General features: G+C 40.1%; 1 protein-coding gene and 1 long non-coding RNA gene across 2 annotated transcripts; both read right to left on the reverse strand.

The window, feature by feature from the left end:
* Nucleotides 1-3,261: 3,261 nt before the first annotated feature.
* On the reverse strand, nucleotides 3,262-3,901 carry LOC120113333 (alpha/beta-gliadin clone PW8142-like). The gene has a single exon (XM_039134481.1). It carries the CDS (start codon nucleotides 3,877-3,879, stop codon nucleotides 3,262-3,264), a length of 618 nt encoding a protein of 205 aa, XP_038990409.1. The 5' UTR covers nucleotides 3,880-3,901.
* A 279-nt stretch (nucleotides 3,902-4,180) lies between these two features.
* LOC120113264 lies at nucleotides 4,181-5,380 on the reverse strand. The gene is made up of 2 exons (XR_005515115.1): nucleotides 5,304-5,380; nucleotides 4,181-4,368 (listed from the first exon to the last, which is right to left on the reverse strand). It is a non-coding gene; the product is annotated as an uncharacterized LOC120113264 (long non-coding RNA).
* Between the last annotated feature and the right edge of the window lie 15,513 nt (nucleotides 5,381-20,893).

Raw genomic sequence — 20,893 nt, forward strand, 5'->3', positions numbered from 1 at the left:
GTCAACAATCACCCACACTGCATCATTACCCCGAGGAGTCTTAGGCAAAGCAGTCACAAAATCCATGGTGATATGTTCCCACTTCCACTGAGGAATGAGAAGAGACTGTAGTGGTCCAGCAGGCCTCTGATGCTCAGCTTTCACTTGCTGACACACTAAGCACTGTGCAACATATTGAGCTATATCTCGCTTTATGCCACTCCACCAAAAATTTTCCTTCAAGTCCCGGTACATTTTAGTACCTCCTGGGTGCACTGTATAAGCTGAGTTATGGGCCTCATCAAGAATCTCTTTCTTCATTTCTGGTACGTTTGGCACACATACTCTGCTCCCGAATCTTAAAGAGCCATCTTCATGCACCCGGAATTCTGACTGCACACCTGACTCTACTGTTTCTCTGATCTTCTGTAACTCTGGATCCTCTCTCTGAGACATCCTGATCTTTTCAATCAGAGTAGGTTGCACTGTGAGGGTAGCCAAATGTATCTTAGGATCATGTAACCGTATCTCAATCCCTGATCTCTCCAAGTCTAATACAATATGCTTCTGTGTAGTGATCAATGCTGCCAGTCCACTTGAGGATTTTCTGCTCAAAGCATCAGCCACTACATTTGCTTTCCCTGGATGGTAACTAATAGTCAGGTCATAATCTTTCAGTAGTTCTAGCCATCTCCTTTGCCTCAAATTCAACTCTTTCTGTGTGAAGATATACTTCAAACTTTTATGGTCTGTGAAAACCTCACAGTGTTCCCCATACAAATAATGCCTCCATATCTTCAGAGCAAAAACTACCGCTGCCAATTCCAAATCATGTGTAGGGTAATTCTGTTCATATGACTTTAACTGTCTAGAGGCATAAGCTATCACCTTCCCATTCTGCATCAGAACGCATCCTAGTCCTTTACGAGATGCATCACTGTATATGGTGAAGCCTTCTGTTCCAGATGGAATAGCTAGCACTGGGGCTGTCACCAGACGCTTTTTTAGCTCTTGAAAACTCTGTTCACAGTCATCTGTCCATTCAAACTTTACTCGCTTCTGAGTCAAGCGACTTAGAGGCATGGCAATACGGGAGAACCCCTCAACAAATCTTCTGTAATATCCAGCCAATCCCAAGAAGCTGCGCACTTCAGTTACATTGGTAGGTCTACACCACCCAACCACTGCCTCCACTTTCATTGGATCAACAGAGACACCTTCTTTGGAGATCACATGCCCAAGAAAAGAAATACTATCCAACCAGAACTCACACTTTGATAGCTTTGCATACAACTTCTTTTCTCTAAGAATTTGCAATACTACCCTTAGATGTTCTTCATGTTCCTGTGAGCTCTTTGAATACACCAAAATATCATCAATGAACACCACTACAAACTGATCCAAATAAGGTTTAAATATCCGATTCATAAGATCCATAAAGGCAGCCGGTGCATTTGTCAAACCAAAAGGCATGACCAAAAATTCATAATGCCCGTATCTGGTCCTGAAAGCTGTCTTGGGTACATCCTCTGCCTTTATTTTCAATTGGTGATAGCCAGAACGAAGATCAATCTTCGAGAAAACCTGAGCCCCTTGCAACTGATCAAACAAATCATCAATTCTTGGTAGTGGGTATTTATTCCGTACTGTCACCCTGTTTAATTCTCGGTAGTCTATGCAGAGTCGGAGGCTACCGTCTTTCTTTTTCACAAATAATACAGGAGCGCCCCAAGGGGATACACTAGGCCTGATAAAACCCTTATCCAGTAACTCCTGTAGTTGTTCCTTCAGCTCTTTCAATTCAGCTGGAGCCATTCGATATGGAGCCTTTGAAATTGGATCAGTGCCAGGAATCAAGTCGATGGAGAATTCAATCTCCCTATCAGGGGGTAATTCTGGCAATTCATCTGGAAACACATCTGGAAATTCTGCCACTACAGGGATATTCTCTAACTTGGGCTCCTCTTTCTGGGTATCTAACACAGCAGCTAAGAATCCTTCACAACCTTTTGCGAGAAGCTTCTTAGCCTGTAAAGCTGAGATTAATTTCATTTGATGAGGTGACTTGCTACCCACCAACCCAAACACTGGCTGACCAGGGATCTGAAACTTGATCGTTTTCTCAAAACAATCAACAGTAGCATGGTATGCTGCCAACCAGTCCATTCCAAGAATCAAATCAAAGTCATTCATCTCTAAGACCAACAAGTCTGCATTCATTTTCCTGTCCTCAACGCCCAATATACAGTTCTTGCAAACTGAATTAACTAATATAACATCTCTACTTGGTGTTGAGACACAAAGATCAAATTCTAATGGCACTGGTGATATTTCAGTATTCTTTCTAACAAAATTGGCCGATATGAATGAGTGGGTAGCACCAGAGTCAAATAAAATATTTGCATCATATGACATTAACCTAATCATGCCTGTACATAGTCACAAGGCACCTAATCACAATCTTTATCCATACATGGACAAACATATATAACCCAACAAAATTTATGACATGCCAAACAAGAGAGAGTATTAGGGATGGATTTAGTACCTGTCACCACTGAATTAGAAGCCTTGGCATCTTGCTCTGTGAGTGCATAAATCCGACCCTGGGTCCTAGGCCTCTGCTGCCCTCCCTCTTGTTGTTGTCCCTCCTGAGGTGCTCGATTTCCAGGGGCTCTCTGAGAAGACTGAGGTGCCTGTCGCCTCTGCTGTTCCTTCCCACTAGGACAAACAACAGCCTTATGCCCTTCTTGACCACAAGAAAAACATGGCCCTCCAATCCAGGTGCAGTCTCGCTTAAGATGAGGTCCTCCACAGCGGTAGCATCTAATAGCACTTCGAGCTTGTCCTTTATCTCTGGTGACAACTTGATTCGGTTTCTGATCCTTTGACTTGAAGGGTCTACTATTTTGGCTCGGAGAATCAGTGGATCGAAACCTTTTCTTCATATTCTTTTCTCTGGCAGCCTGGGCATTATCAAGCCCTCTTTCTATCACCAAGGCTTTGTTAACCACATCTTTATAACTGGACAGTTCAAATGCAGCGACTTGTTGTTGAATCCTTCCCCTGAGCCCATTTTCAAATTTCCTTGCTCGATCACTTTCCTCTGATATCAAAGTCGGAGCATATCGGGACATCTCTTCAAACTTTGCTGCATACTGAGCAATTGTCATATCACCCTGCTCCAGTCGGTCAAACTCCCTATATTTTTGGAATCGGATACCCTGGGGAAAATACTTCTCATGAAAAACCTTTTTAAATTCTTCCCAAATGAAGGGGGCATCATCCGGACCAAGCTTCCCTTTTCTCCATCTCCCACCAGTCAGCTGCCTCACCCTGTAACATAAATGTGGCAAAAAGAACTTTCTCCTCATCAGGGCACCTCAGAGCTTGAAAGACTTTCTCCATCTGTTTCAGCCAGCTCACAGCCTCCATCGGGTCAGCCGTACCTTTAAATGCTGGGGGTGCATATCTCTGAAAATCCAATAGACTGACTCGGTGCTCCGGCTGAGCTGTAGTGCCTTGGAACTGTTGTTGTTGCTGTTGTTGATACATAGCTTGCTGCTGCTGCAACTGTTGCTGCAAGAACTGTTGCTGCACCTCTACCATCCTCATCATATCTTCCCTGGCAGCAGCTTGCTGTTGCACCATCATTTGCATCAACTGTGAAGCACTTATCGTCTCCTCAAGCTGAATACTTGGTCCTTCGGATGTCCCAATCTCCGGAGCTCCCATCTCTGGAGTACTACCAGTAGGGTCCATAGTGTGCTCCTGCTGTGGCACACTCCGAGTCGGCGTGGATGAGGTATCTTCCTGCTGTCCAGAGGGTGCCCAAGCCGTGGAGCCATCTGCAAATCGGGTCGGCCTCCTGGCACGCCCCCGACCACGCCCTCGCGCCATATCAACCTACACAATTTTTCCAGCATCAAGATCATCAGATTAAGAAAATTTCGCATCCTTTATATGCTAATCACACCATTTAATATCTTACGTATTTAGTGATTTTCCCCACTCAGGCTTACTCGAGCCTAAACCCTATGATTCCTAAACCTTAGGATACCTTAACCTGGCTCTGATACCACTCTGTCACGCCCCCGAACCCATCACCCGGGTCCGGCACGCGACCGGCCGCATGATCCCTAGAGCAATGCCCTAAAGATCATGCAAGGCCTAAGATAAACAACAATTCCAATAATTCCAATAATTCCAATAAATGCCAAAATCAATAATTAATGGAATTCAATCAGATCCAACCAAAATGTACTGAATGATTACATAAATTCAAATGTCCATAAATAAGAGATAAATTGACTTCTAACTATTTAGCAGTCTGACTCAGATCGAGCTCACTTCTTGTCCCATCCGACAGATTCTACGAATCCAGTGCCTCTGAAAAAAAATGGAAGTGTAGTATGAGCTTTTCCAGCCCAGTAAGAATCCCAACAGCCACACACAACAAAATCATAAAATAATCAAGTATCAAAATATACATATCATTTCATCATTTCAAAAGCTCAACAAACAACAAGTGTATGTAATCAGTACATATACACCAATCCTTTTTCACATTATGTGATCCATTCCCGTATTACTCAGATTTCAAGTTTTCAAACTTTTCATTTCTGGCATTGGACTAACCAAGATCATGTCCCAGTCCAAGACTGCACAAATCCCACGCATAAGCTCGTGGCAGCTATCCCACGCGTAAGCCCGTGGAGGCTATCCCACGCATCAGCTCGTGGCCGCTATCCTACGCATAAGCTCGTAGAGGCTATCCCACGCGTAAGCCCGTGGAGGCTATCCCACGCATCAGCTCGTGGCCGCTATCCGTAAGCCCGTGGAGGCTATCCCACGCATCAGCTCGTGGCCGCTATCCGTAAGCCCGTGGAGGCTATCCCACGCGTAAGCCCGTGGAGGCTATCCCACGCATCAGCTCGTGGCCGCTATCCGTAAGCCCGTGGAGGCTATCCCACGCATCAGCTCGTGGCCGCTATCTCATGACAAGGTTAGTCCAACCCATATTACATGTCTAGTTTTACATGTTCAATCACATTCCCATCACATCACATATTTTCATAAATTTTCAAAAATATGTTATTTCTTCCCAAATGAATTTATCTCAATATATTCATTAAAACAACATGCACGCCTCATAGGTGCCGCATCAACACATAAACAATAACAACATAATAATGAAAATATGTTGATAAACATTCATCTCATATGTGTCATATCAGCTCACAAGCAATAACAACACAACCGTAAAATAAATCCAACGATAAATCAATATATGCATAGAAGTGCTCAGATGTAGGGATTCTTACAGAAATTGTCGACTGACTCAAACACGGTCCGAATCACAACCTACGCGCTGGGGTGCTGAGTCCCCTGATCAAAACCTCCTGGCACCGCTGTCTCCTCCCCTACAGCATCAATTACAAATCACAAACTAAATCATTTAATATTAAAATATTCTGAACTATAATTCTCATCTGTTATGGGGTCCATCATCAAGTCCCCAAACCTCTCAATCCTCCCAGATCTAGGGCAGTCGGGGTGGCCCGACTCCCACTCCGTACCACCGGCCTGTGTCGTCGCCAGCCGGGGCCGCTGCCATGCCGGCGACGATGGCCGGTCTCGGTGAAAAGACCAAAAGAAAGGAAGAAAATCCTTCATGGTTGGGAGTACATCTCCCTCCTTCTATTTACTTGGGTCCAAGGGTAATAGCCATGGTGGCTGTGCCCTTTTCCTTCCCCAACCCAACACACCTCGGCCACTACTGGCCGGACCATCGCCGGCCGCCCCTGCTGCAGTCGCCGGCGATGGTGGCTAGCCAAGAGAAAGAGAGAAGAAGAGGTCTCCTCTTCTTCTTCTTTTTTCTTCTTCTTCTTCTTCTTCTTCTTCTTCTTCTTTCTTTCTTTCTTTCTTTCTTTCTTCCCTCCCCTCCATCATCAACAGATGAACCACCGAGGTGGTGGCTCAGCCTTTCTCCCCCCACACCCGACGACAACCCAAGCTGCCTTCCCCCCGACCGCTGTCGTCGCCGCCGGTGGCCAACCCACGCGGAGGGAGAGGAGGAAGGGACGGGATCACGAGGAGGAAGGCCTCGGATCCGCCATCCCCCATCTCCAATCAAAGCCCTAGAACCCTACTCCAAATCTCCTCTATCTCGACCACCCCACCGCCATGGACCTCGGCCAATCCCGGCGGCCGGCGGTGGCGAAATCCAAAAGAAAGGGGCCGAAACAGGGGTACCCTGTTTCGGATCCCTCTTCGACGGCTTCACCGGCCAAATCTCCAATCCAACACATCCCTAACCCTAGCAAAGGAAGTACAAAAGGGCGAGCTATGCTTACCTCAGCCCGACGGAGCTCCGGCGACCTTTCCGGCGAGAGATGGTGGAAGAATCCGTGAGCAACTCGGATCAACGCGCACGGCCGAGATCTCTTCACCCGTGGGAATCTCTTTCGAAGGAGAGTGGCCTTCCTTCGCGGCCGGCCGGATCTCGGTGTTCGGTCTCCCCTCCAGCGTCCGTTCTCCTCCGGCGATCAACCCTAGCGCCGCCGTCCTCACCCCTCTACAATCCCCCCTCGTCCACGATCGTGCCCTAGGCACGATCGTAATAAGTGGATGGGCCCGGTCTTTTCGGGCCGGCCCGTCCGCCTCTTTTTTTTTTTTTTTTTTTTTGTGGGTTTTCACAAGCTTGTAATTACTTTATTTAACATTTTATTTTTTAGAAAGTAACTTGTTTTAGTTTTTAATTTTATTTTTTTTTTTTTGTAAAAGCGGCTACTCATTTCATATAACTCTAACGTGAGTACAGCCTGCTAAGTCGTGGGAAAGTAAAAGTTGCAAATAAGGATGAACGTCTGGTACAAGCTAGGTTACTCATTAATTTTAAATTTTTCAAGATGGTGTTCTGCCCTTTCTTTTGGTTGACAAGGGAGTGAAAAGTGTGGAAAATGATGAAGGTCCAAAAGGACCTTTCCCATCTAGTAAAGGCTAGAAGGGAAGTTAATTGATTTCTTATATGGCACAGAAGCTCTAAAATTGTAGATACCAAAAAAAAGACCTAAAGTGCATTTGGTGACCCAAATATGGTCACTATGTCGATCTTAGATTGCTTGTGATTCTTGCTCCAGAGTAATCAAATCCATGATGATCTCACTGTGTTTCATATGCTATATTCCAAGGATTAAAAATCTCTGAGCATTCACGTTCAACCAGTTTAGTATAAGATGAAAATCTAAGATTACTAACCATAAAATATTGAAACAACCCCTAATATGTTTCATATATTTTGAAACTACTAAACAAATATTAGGTAAACACTAACAAACATAAATGAAATTATCAAAAAGTCTATCATTTGATAATGTCAGAGGTAAAAATAAGACATGAGTGGCTGAGATTCTCACCCATAACATACACGTAATGCTTGGATCGATCGAGCCTTCAAAAACTTATTAGTAGGCTCAACATTTGAACCAAACTCAACAATCAGATGCATGATTTACTCTAATCAATAATAGCAAATCACTAGCATTTATATAATATAAATTAAAATAAACTTTCAAGCATGATATACTTGTGGTTGCATTTTTTGCACAAAAAAAATCCAGAATAATTAGGTTAAATAGAATAAGTTGAAAGGGAAGATGGTGGGTTAAATTATTCCACCTTTTCTTGGAGTAAGTTATCCCTGGATTAAATAGCATAATGTGAAGAAAAATTAAAGTATTTCTGGTACATTTTTTATTTGGAAATATCAGCCCTAAAAAAGTAGTCGACTTCCTGTACTCAAATAATTGTTAGGGTAGACAGATGTAGAATAAATGGGTTGAGACGCTTTTATTCCTCTTCAAAATTCTGTCTTTATCTTTTTAATCTTTAAAATGCCCTTCTACTTTAATTATTCTAAATTAGTCTTGGCTGTAGATAAATAAGGAGAAATTTTGAAAATTTATTTTTTCTAGGACCACATGTTAATAAAAGTTCTCAAGACCATGCCAAGCAAGTGCTTTGGTACTTTAGAAGTCAGCACAAACCAGGGTCATGATAAATTATTCGGTTTCTAATTGATGTATGATATGATTTTATTTGAATGTTGGATGCTTGCTATATATCTATGTCATTTACGAACTTTATGAGCTTCTTTCTTCTTTATTTTTCTTCTTTGAGGACTAGGACGAGAGAAAAGATGGCTAAAAAGTTGGGTGATAGTGGCACTTAAACATAGGTTATCATATTTACAGATAAATTAGCGGACAAAATGCAACTAGGATTGGAGTTATATCTTTTGCGCGAAAAAAAGATTCATCTTCCTTCATATGAATCCACCGTTGGATCATCCACTAGTCAATTTGATATTTGTGCATGCAGAAGAATGGCTAGTGGATGATCCAAAGCACTTTGAGATCATGCAGAGTACTCCGAATATCATTTTCCCACCTACATAGATCTTAAAGTGACCAGATCCAACGGTGGATTTGTGTGAAAGAAGGTGAACGTGAAAGTAGGTGAATCCTTCTTTTGCATGAAAGATAGACCCTGCCAATTAAGTTGCTCATGAAAGATAGGTTGTTCTTGTTGTTTTCAGTTGAAAAGAATGGGCCATTTTTAACTATTTGCGATTGCCCATCTGAACCGAAATATTAGATTTGCTTTACATTAGAAAGCTTAGCTTAAGATTTGTGATGGCATTTTGAGTTGTAGAATAACTTGGGAGCCACCAACTTTTTCTCTTTTGTTTTTCTTTTTTCATTTTTCCTTTTTTTTATTTTTTGACGAGTCGGGTTGGGCAAGCCCATCAAGAGGCCACCAATTTTAAATTCCGCGACTGCATGAATCGGATAAGATGGAATCACCACTCGTCACCTGAGAAGAATTGGGGAGTTGGGGCGCATGGCAACCATTCTGCTAATGTGGGTCTCGCTGGCCCCCATCTTGATGACAGGTGTCTCGTATTGGTTCGTCTCGCAGTCAAGAGACCATTGCAGAATGCTTACTGTAGTTTATTCATCGCTACAGATTGCTTGTCTTGGGTCTATAAATAATCTTAACATATATTTCCAGTCTTCAATCCCATAGCCATCAAATCCTTCATCTCCATGTAGTAGTGAGTTTTGGTAAATTCTCAAACCACCTTAATTGGTACTTAACCTTCATAATCCTCCCAACATTATGACTGAGCAATAGTTCAAGGCATGGCTTAAAGATGTCGACCTCAATGGTGATGGTCGCATCAGTAGGCATTAGCTGAAACAAATACATGGAGGAAGAACATGAAATCGGCAACATGTTTCATCCATGCACGTACAAAGCATTTCTTGTCATAATTACCATCCCATTCCACCTTTCTAAAAGACCCGGAACACAGCTCTCGGTTTTTGTCTTTACGTCCATCTTTCAACTCAAATGACAACTTCGACTTCAGAGAAGCCGAAACGTCTGTTCGCATGTTGATCGCCTGAAGTTGGCCATTTTCTTAATACCCGAGTCATAGATGGTGACCTTGTACACGTATTTTTTTTCTCTCTAATCAACACTAATCTTCCCTCAGTTCGTGCTTGCATATTGATGACTTCTGTATCAGAAAATAGGAATGTTTGCCGAGCATAATTCACGTACCGAGTATAGTTTTAGCAATGACTTGGCTGAAGGAGTTGATTCCATATATTTAAGCTCCTGCCGGAAGATCAAAAAAAAAATGCTAACCTTGCGTCTCCACGCTGTTGAAAAACTATTGCCAAAAAAATTACTATATCATTATTTTATAAAAAAATAATTTACTAAAATAAATTTAGAAGACTGAAAAAAAACTTATCTTAATAATCGAGGCATGTAATAAACAACAGTCTAAGAACATGATTCATCCCTTCCGGTGTGACATTTCCAAAAAAACATTGTTTCAGAAACATTGCATCCTTACGAAAAGCTAAATCAAACTTCTTTTCGAAAGAATCACAACAATTTTGAAAGATGCATGCGAAGAAAATAATAAGAGTTTTACGTTCTTAAAACATTTAAAATTTAAAAAATAAGCCTGGTATATTTATTTTTTAAAATTAATTTTTTTAAGTTAAAACTCTAACACACATCGAGAGACCAAATCAAAAGGTAACCACTAACTGGATCATTTGACCGAGTCAAAAAGCTGCTGCTGATGCTAGAACCCAAGATGCTAATTTATCAATTGACCGAGTCAAAAGGTTTTATTCTATACCGTGGTCAAATCAACTTTCTCGACAAAAAGAATCCACTCAAACATCAGATAATGACGTGAATTTCTCTATACCATGCTTGCATAGCCATGGGATTGTTGTGAAGGAGAGGAATGAAGAAACCCGCATTGTGGTCAAGCAAATTTTACTACTATGGTCCCGTAAAATGTCATCTGTGCTATTCAATGGATGTCCAAAACCAAATTTGATTGTTCATAGAATTTTTTTACTTTTATTTCTATGATTTTTTTTTTACTTCCATAGATTTTACTTTTACTTAAAAAGTGAATAATAATATTTTTTTAATAGAATTCTTTTATATTACTATTTTTGACAATACATACAGGCTGAATCCTTATGTTAGTTGCATGAAATAGTGATGCAAGTCCTTTGCACGCCAGAAAAGGATACAATGTGACACCTCCTTGAGGGATCCTATGTATATATATCTGCGGGAAGAGGCAAGGTAGAGGGATTAAATTGCAAGGTTGGCATTAATATACCCTTTTTTTTCAAAATATTAGAAGTTGCCATTTTAGATGGAATTTTACATTCCATCATCTTCCTCTTCACTATCTTATCATTTCCTCTCTCGGATTGGAGAAATATCACAAATAATCCAAAATGGCCATAGATAGATTTAGGAGGCATGGACATGTACAGCAATATCAACATCAATACTTGTCGCATAAAACAAAGTCAATCCATTAATTGGGCCACCTATCCAATACCCAGGCGATTATGGATCAAGCTTGTGCGGGCAATCAAAATAGAGAAAAGGAATGGATAGCGAAGTAGAAAAGCACAAATCATACATAAGACGGAGATTCGGAGCAATGAAGTTAGGAATTCGGTTAAAGGAACATCCCCTCTATGGTTTAATTTTTTATTTACTTTTTACATTTTAGTTTCAATTATTTCTCTTTTATATGTATTCTAATTATTCATATCTTCGGCTCTTCGCTAGCCAAACAAGCTCAAAAAGCATTCTTGTGGCCCACAATTTAAGGAGAATCGAAACTACCGACGTGCTTCATTCACGCTCATATGAGGCATTAATTCCAAAAGATGGGTGCAACTTTCGGTTTTCGTCGTAACATGCACCTTTCTTTTTTAAAAATCCCAAGGACTTGGTGCTTCTGCGGTCAATTCGTCAAACATCTATTTCTATTAGAAGAGTTTGTTTAAGCTACAATTAGAACTCAAGAAGAAATGCTGCACTTGCTTCTCAATACATCTCCAGCTAATTGCTACCATCTCAACGTACGATAGATATTAAGAGTTTGACTTATTATTACTATTATTGCTATTATTATTATTATTATTATTATTATTATTATTATTATTATTATTATTATTATTCTTTTTGACTGTTTACAATTTCCTAGATTTGATTTATATCAGAATGCTTAGCTTAAGGTATGTGATGGCATTTTGAGTTCTGGAATAACTTGGAAGCCACCAATTAAGTATTCTTTTTCCCTTTTCTTTTTCTTTTTTTGAGGAACAACGTTGGGCAAGACCATCAAGAACCTACCAATTTTAAATTCTGCAACTACATGAATAGGATAAGGTGGAATCACCACTCGTCACCTGAGAAGAATCGGCAAGTTGGGGCATATGGTATGCATTATTGCCAACCCAAGAGGAATAGGATAAGCTGAATCTACCAATACCATACGGCATGCTTAATTGATTCGTCTACTACTACTCAAGCGACCGCTTCCTACAGATTGCTCGTCTTAGGTCTATAAATAGCCGTAACATATATTGCTAGTCTTCAGTCCCATAGCGATCAAATTCCTCATCCCCTTGTGGTTGCAGTAGTGAGTTTTAGTATTTCTCAAACCACCATGCCACAAAGCATTCATATTTGTAATCATGGTCAGCCCACTCCCAACCATCCGAATAGCCAAATGACTGAGCAACAGTTCAGGGAGTGGCTTAAAACAGCTGACCTCAATGGAGATGGCCTCATCAGCGGGCATGAGCTGAAAAAAGCACTCCATGCTCTTGGAATAAATTGGGCAACACTGAAGGCATGGTTGGCTGTGCTCAGGAACGACCTCAACCACAACCATTGCATCGATGGTGAATTGGAGATTAAGAAGCTGAAAGAGTATGCAGCCAAGAACTGGGGTATCGTCGTCAAGGCATGATGGCACGACATGCATGCGCCATTAATCAAGCCTACCATCTCTCAGTCTTTAGGTTTTCTATATTATGTCCTCTTGTAAGAGATAGAACTGTATCTTATATATATGCTGCTTTTCTTGTGGTTAAATCACCTCGTACGTATGCGTCTCTTTTCTCTTGTTCTAGTTTGGTGTGAAATAACCTAGCTTGTAATTGGAAGAGCTTCATCTATCAAAAAAAGGTGGAAGGAGCTCCTAGTGAAGTATGTTTAAGGTTGTGATGTCAACTTTCTTCTCTTGTGTTTAAATATATGAACTGGGGTTTCCTAGCTTGTAACTACTTGATTTAACATTTTATTTTTGAGAAAGCAACTTGTTTCAGTTTTTAATTTTAAATTTTCAGGATAGTCCTCTGCCCTTTCTTTTGGTTGACAAGGGAGTGAAAAGCGTGGAAAATGATGAAGGTCCAAAAGGACCTTTCCCATCTAGTAAAGGCTAGAAGGGAAGCTAATTGATTTCTTATCTGGCACAGAAGCTACCAAAATTGTAGATACTAAAAAAAAAAAACACCTAAAGTGGCATTTGGTGACCCAAATGGGGTCACTACAGTGATCTTAGATCACTTGTGATTCTTGTTCCAAAGTAATTCAATCTGCGACGATCTAGCCATGTTTCATATGCTATATTCTAAGGATTAAAGATATTTGAGTATTCACAATCAACCAGTTTGGTATAAGATGAAAATTTAATTAAGATTACTAACCATGAAATATTGAAACGACCCTGATATGTTTCATATATTTTGAAACTACAAAACAAATAATAGGTAAACACCCACAAACATAAATGAAATTATCAAAAAGTCTATCATTCGATCCATAGTGTTAGAGGCAAAAATAAGACATGAGCGGCTGAAATTCTCACCCATAACATACACGTAATACTTAGACCGAGCCTTCAAAAGGGATATGACACTACCAGATTGTGAAAAATCTTAAAACTTTTTATCGATTTGCTTTCTTTTATTCTGATCAAGCTTTTGCTCAACTGTCGCTCCTAAGCATCTTAATATTTGTGAGCTCATCCAAATATGATTTCCGATATCTTACAAGAATGAGAGGTTTCAATAAAAAATTTGGAAATTTTAAACTCTCAGAACCATCGGTGATATTACAAGACGTTAATTTGCAGCTTTGATAATTATATTTACTTATCCATCTCTTGTTTTATTATGGAAGTTCTTAACAAAAGAATTTAAGTATTTTCACTTCTCACTGGAGAAAAGACGAAGATTATATAAAAAGGGATATCTAAAAAAAAATGGATCAATTAATAGTCTTGGAAGATGGGCAGGATGCGATCATTTTGTGTTTTGGTTCATGTTTTGTTTAATTTTTCTTCTCAAGTTTTTCGTTTCGTAATATTTAACGGCACATTGTTGATAAGCATGTGAATGATATCCAAAAAAAAAATTGAGTAGGAAATGCACGAAAACGTCATACTCATTTTAGTTTTAATATATTATTATTATTATTATTATTATTTCTCTATCTAAATATCAGGTTTGCTTGATTTCTCTTTTCTTTTCTTTTTTCTTCTTCTTCAATTGCCTAAATATTAGATTTGTTTGCTTTTCCCTTTTTCTTTTCTTTTTCTGAGGAATAGAGTTGGGCAAGCCCATCAAAAGCTACCAGTTTTAAATCCCACAACTACATGAATCGGTTTTCAGTCCCAGACCAATCAAATCCCACATCTCCTTGTAGTTGCAGTAGTGAGTTTTAGTAATTCTCAAACCACCATGGTACCTCGCGTTCATAATCATGGTCAGCCCATTCCCAACCATCCGAAAACTCTCTACTGGAGATGGCCTCATCAGCAGGCATGAGCTGAATCATGCACTCCGTGCTCTTGGAATAAATCGGAAAACACTGGAGACATGGTTGACTGTGTACAGGAACGGCCCCAACCATGCAGGAGCGGCCCGATACATTCCACGAAGAGGGGTCATTGCCTATTCTATTGTCCATTCTATTTTGCCTTTGAGGTCTTTCCTGTAGCCCTACAACCATGACCATAGCATGGATGGTGAATTGGAGACTAAGAAGCTGAAAGAGTATGCAACCAAGCACTGGGATATCTTCGTCAAGGCATGATGACACGACATGCATGTGCCATTAATCAAGCCTACCATCTCTCGGTCTTTAGGTTCTCTTTATTAATTATGTCCTCCTGTAATAGCTAGAACTGTATCTTATATATATGCTGCTATTCTTGAGGTTAAATCACCTCGTACGTATGCGTCTCTTTTCTCAAGTTCTAGTTTGGTGTTCAATAACCTAGCTTGTAATGAAAGAGCTTCGTCTACTTTAGTAGAATAAGGAGGTTAAGACACTTTTATTCCCCCTTGTTCCGCTTCTAAATTCTGTCTTTACTTTTTTTATCTTGAAAACGCCCATCTCCCCTAGTTTTTCTAAGTTACTTATATAGTCTTGGCTGTAGATAAATAAGGAGAAATTTTGAAAATTTAATTTTTCTAGGACCACATGTTAATAAAAGTTCTCAAGACCATTCCAAGCAAGTGCTTTGGTACTTTATAAGTCAGCACAAACCAGGGTCAATGATAAATTATTCGGTTCCTGATGGACAAGAATATTGATGTATGACATGATATTTCAATGTTGGATGCTTGCTATCTATGTCCTTTATGAACTTTATTACCTTCTTTCTTCTTTTTCTTTATTTTTCTTTCTTGAGGACTAGGACGAGAGAAAAGATGGCCAAAAAAATTGGGTGATAGTGGAGCTTGAACATAGGTTATTGTAGTTACAGATGAATTAGTGGACAGAATCCAATTAGGATTGGAGTTGTATCTTTTGCATAAAAGAAGGATTCCTCTTTTTTCACACGAATCCGTCTTTCGTCACACGAATCCACCATTGGATCATCCACTAGTTACTTTGAGATTTGTGCATGCGGAAGAATGATCAGTGGATAATCCAAAGTATTTTGAGATCTTGCAAAGCACTCTGAGCGTTCATTCTTCCATCAACATGGATCTCAATGTAACTAGTTGATCATCCAATAGTGGATTCGCACAAAGGTGAATCCTTCTTTCGCATGAAAGATACACCCCTGACCCCTCTAATTAAGTTGCCTCTCAAATATAGGTTGTTGTTGTTTTCAATTGAAGAGAACGGGCCAGTTTTTGACTATTTATAATTGCCTATCTCAACCAAAATGCTATTGCTTTACATCAGAAAGTTTTCTATCCGGATGGCATTTTGAGTTTTAGAATAACTTGGAAGCCCGCACTCCCCCACCCTTTTTTTTTTTGGAGGAATAGGGTTGGTCAAGCCCATCAAGAAGTTATCCGTTTTAAAAACTGCAACTACATGAATCGGATAAAATGGAATCACCACTCATCACTCGACAAGAATTGACTAGTTGTGGCATATGGCATCCATTATTGCCAACGTGGGCCTCACCGCCCACCTCTTAATTTGCTCTAGTCAACACTTCAATTACTTATTATTAGGCATTTGTTTCTTTTTACAATGCAACAATAAAGACAGGAAATACTTTGTCAATCATAAGTCATGATTTCATCCATAATCATAGGATACTTTGTAAAGCATATCTAGATATGTACAATTGAGATACACATAGATATGCACATATTCAAATTACATACATATCCTTTTCTCATACAAAGCCAAATTAATATCAAAAATTATTCAAGGTATCCGACAATCCAAAACTCTCTACTGGTCCACTAAAGGGTCCACCATCACATAGTAATCTAGGACTATCCTGTAGCCCTTTTAACCAAGGATTTCTCCGAATCAAGCTAGAGAGAGAAAATACTAAAAGAAATGAAACAAAAAGAGAGAAAAACTAGAGTATAAGATTTCGTTGAGCTTCTTTCTATCCAGATGACTGTAACCCTATACAAAACTAGGGTTTGACTATAAAAATAGATTCATATAGAAATATATACGAGGCTAGTTAGATGACAACGCCCAATTGTTTGAATCGATTAGTACAGCGTAATCCAATTCATCTGATCAAGAAACATATATTAAGTCAAAAAAAATAGATTAGAGGTTATCAATTATGGGTCCAAATAGTTGCTGCCAATAGTCGAATGTAGGACGGAGAGGGTCGACTAGGTAGCAACATCCGACGATCCGAGTCGGTTCGCTCTAGCCAATCATGGTTCAAGTAATATAATAGGGATTCATGATGATAGAGTTCAGTAGTGCTCGACAATAGTCAAGGTAAAGGTAGCACAATGGTAGTCACAGTGACATTGGTCCAAGACTCTCTACTGGGGTTGATCCGGGTCCACAATGAAAACATCCGGGACCCTCTTGCTGGGTCCATAGAATCATACGAAGAGAGAGAAACAAAGAAAGAGAAACCAAGAGAGAGGAGAGAAAAAGAGAGAGGAGAGAGAAAGAAGAGAGAGAAGACTCATCTTCTTTCTCAAAAGAGGGGAGAGCCCGTCTCTCCCCTTTTCTTCTCGGATCAAGGGGGAGGCGTGGCCACCAACACGGCCCAACCTTGGCATGATCATTGATGCCAGCGGCGGCCACTGCAATGGTGGCCGAAGAAAGAGAAGCTCGGCTCAGGTGCTGCGGGTCCACAAGAAAGAGATGGGAAGAGGAAGAGGGAGGCCCGAGTGGTGAGGTTGCTAGAATGGTGGACGCGGCCGTGTTGTGTGTCGGTGCCCTGCGACGAGGTAGTCGACAGCGACAAAACCCAGAAGAAGAAGCCGAAACAGGGCATCCCTGTTTCGAAAGATAATCTGGCGATATGCTGGCCCAAAACACCAAGAACAGTGGCAATAAATCTAGGAAAAGAAGGCGAGGAAGGCAGCTGAAGTCCTACCTCAGTCCGGCGAAGATCCGATAAGGAATCAAAGAGGAGACTCGGAGAGGAAGACTTGGAATCGGCGGCCATACCCAGGTCTTCATCAATGGAGCAAGGAGGAGGAAGGAATAGAAAAATTTCAGAGTTCTAGACGAACTCAAATTGCTCTCGGAGAGTCTCCGACTCCGCCAGAATCGGAAGAGGGAGAAGAAGACTCCCATCCTGAATCATGCCACTGTGCATGGTTGGGCTGGGCCAGGCTTCTTTAGGCCGACCGATAAGCACATGGTTGAGCTGGGCCTAGCCACTCCGGGCTCGCCCACTAGCCCAAAATAAATATGGGTTATTACAATAAATGTATAATAGTTTAGTAAAGTCTGAAATAGAACGAACTATTAACCTTCAAAAGTGAATAATAATATTTTTTTATAAAATTCTTTTATATTAATATTTTTGACAATAAATACAAGCTGAATTCTTTTGTTAGTTGCATGAAATATATGTGCGGGAAGAGGGAAGGTACAAGGATTAAGTTGCTGGGTTGACATTAATATACCTTTTTTCCAAAATATTGGAAGTCGCCATTTTAGATGGAATTTTGCATTCCATCATCTTCCTCTTCACTATGTTATCATCTCCTCTGTCGGATTGGAGAAATACCACAAATAATCCAAAATGGCCAGAGATAGATTTAGGAGGCATGAAAACGGACAACAATATCAACATCAATACTCGTTGCAAAAAACAAAGTCAATCCATTAAGAGGGCCACCTATCCAATACCCAGGTTTGTACGGGCCATCAAACTAGAGAGAGAGACTGTTACCATCTAGTGAATTCCTCCATCTTAAGTTCTACGATCAAAACTTGAAAGTTTTCTTCGTCACATATTTTAACTGGATTTTTTTTTTGATTATTGATTTGAAGTAAGTGTAGAGCTAGCTATATCATCATCCTGGAAAATTAACAGAAAGTTCAAGTAGTTGAATAAAATAGTTTGTCTTCACGTTTACATCTCCACGTTAGGTGCTACATATTCCAATATGATCTGACATGACGTAGTATGGATGTGCGTAACGAATTGAGCCGTGGGCCTGCTAGGATCGTGGAAAGAGATATTATACTACCAGATTGTACGTGAAGAATCTTAAGATTGCTTATGGATTTGCTTTCTTTTGTTCGGATCAAGCTTTTCTCAACTGTCGCTTCTAAGCATCTCCATATTTGTCCGATTATGATTTCCGATATCTTAAAAGAATGAGAGATTTTAATAAAAAATTTGAAAATTATAAACTCTCAGAACAATCGGTGATATTGCAAGATGTTAATTTACAGCTTTGATAACATATATTTACTTATCTATCTCTTGTTTTATTAAAGAAGCTCTTAACAAAAGAATTTAAATATTATCACTTCTCAAAACAGAAAAGATGAAGATTATAAAAAAGGGATATCTCAAAAAAAAAATGGATCAATTAATAAGCTAGTAATACGGGCAGGATGCGATCATTTAGTGTTTCAGTTCATGTTTTGTCTAATTTTTCTTCTCCTTAACGCCACATTGTTGATAAGCATATGAATGATATCCAAAAAAAAAATTGAGTAGGAAATGCACGGAAAGATTGTACTCATTTTATTTCTAATAAAATATTAGTATTATTATTATTATTATCCTTCTTCTTCTTCCGTTACCTAAATATCAGGGTTGCTTGTCTTTCCTTTTCTTTTCATTTTCCTTCTTCTTTCAATAGCCTAAATATTACATTTGCACGTTTTCCCCTTCTTTTCTTTTTCTGAGGAATAGCGTTGGGCAAGCTCATCAAGAAGCCATCAGTTTCAACTTCCACAACTATAGGAATCGGATAAGATGGAATCACCACTCATCACCCGAGAATAATCAGGGAGTTAGGGCATATGGCATCCATCTTGCCAACGTGGGTCTCACTGGCCCCCATCTTGATGCTGCAGGCATCTCATGCTAAATTAATTCTCTGACTAGTCAAGTGACTTGCAGAATGGTTACTGTTTCATCGCTACAGTTGCTCGTCTTGGGTCTATAAATAGCCTTAACATATATTTCTAGTCTTACAGTCCCATAGCCATCAAATTCCTCATCTCCTTGTGGTTGTGAGCTTTAGTAAATTCTAAAACCACCATGGTACGCCTTTGTAGTCCTCCCAGCATTATGACCGAGCAACAGTTCAGGGAGTGGCTCAATAAAGCTGACCTCAATGGAGATGGCCTCATCAGCGGGCATGAGTTGCAAAAGGCACTCCATGCTCTTGGAATAAATTGGGCAACAGTCAAGGCATGGTTGGCTGTGTTCAGGAACGACCTCAACCATAACCATTGCATCGATGGTGAGTTGGAGATTAAGAAGCTGAAAGAGTATGCAGCCAAGAACTGGGGTATCGTCGTCAAGGCATGATGGCATGACATGCATGCGCCATTAATCAAGCTTACCATCTCTCAGTCTTTTGGTTCTCTATATTATGTCCTCTTGTAATAGCTAGAAGTACTGTATCTTATATATATGCTGCTTTTCTTGTGGTTAAATCACCTCGTACGCATGCGTCTCTTTTCTCAAGTTCTAGTTTGGTGTTAAATAACCTAGCTTGTAATGGAAGAGCTTCGTCTACTTTAGTAGAATAAGGAGGTTATGACACTTTTATTCCCCCTTGTTCCGCTTCTAAATACTGTCTTTACTTTTTTTTAATCTTGAAAACGCCCTTCTACTTTAGTTTTTCTAAATTACTTATACAATCTTGGCTATAGATAGATAAGGAGAAAATTTGAAATTTCATGATTTTTCTGGGACCGCATCTTAATAAAGGGACTCGGGACCATGCCAAGGTAGTGCATCGTTGGTACTTCATAAATCAGCAACAGTTCCATACCGACGTCAAGGATGCCACCATGTCTCGCCAAGTTATGTATTTAAAACTTCTTATGATACACTTTACCTTCTTATAATGAAAACTTCGACAAGTTATGTAACTACTAACACGCTATAACTTCTTATGATAGATTGCACCTCAACTCTCATCGACCCCTGAATCACATGATAATTATTTTACAACAACACATCTCATCACAATGGAAAAATTCGTCTGGCTCTAAACCTAAAGTTGGAGTCAGCGAGGATTTTCAATAATCTGCACCAAGGTGATAAGATAAGCTATCAATATATTTATGAACTCTTGCTTAAAACGGAGAGAATACGTGGTGGCAACCAAGGAATCTACAGAACCTCTGGTTTGGGACTGGAGCAGAGAGCCTTAGTTGCATAAAGCATGGATGATGAGATTTCCAAGAACGACAGAAGCTGAGGGAATGAGCTGGAGTTTCAGTTGCCAGAACGTTGCCATGGAGAGGAGAACTCGATGAAACCAGAATGCATAGGGGATATGATACCAGGATTGCCCATCACTCAAATAGCTTCGAGTCTGCCCTTTCTCACAGGAGTAACATTACAGAGGGCCCTTCTCTTCTTTTCATTTCTTACAGCCGGTTTGTCCAGAACATCTTCAGAGGCTCGGCCATCCAATAATGAACCATTGGATAAAAGAATCGAATCGTCTACAATTTTGGATATATTGCCAACGATCGTTCCAACATTACCAGCCCGTTGTAAGAGCTTACAGTACATCAACAGTCAGAATACAAATTTCTGGTTTCATTATGA

This window comes from Phoenix dactylifera, chromosome 15, assembly GCF_009389715.1.
Source record: "Phoenix dactylifera cultivar Barhee BC4 chromosome 15, palm_55x_up_171113_PBpolish2nd_filt_p, whole genome shotgun sequence".
In the NCBI taxonomy this organism is placed as follows: domain Eukaryota; kingdom Viridiplantae; phylum Streptophyta; class Magnoliopsida; order Arecales; family Arecaceae; genus Phoenix; species Phoenix dactylifera.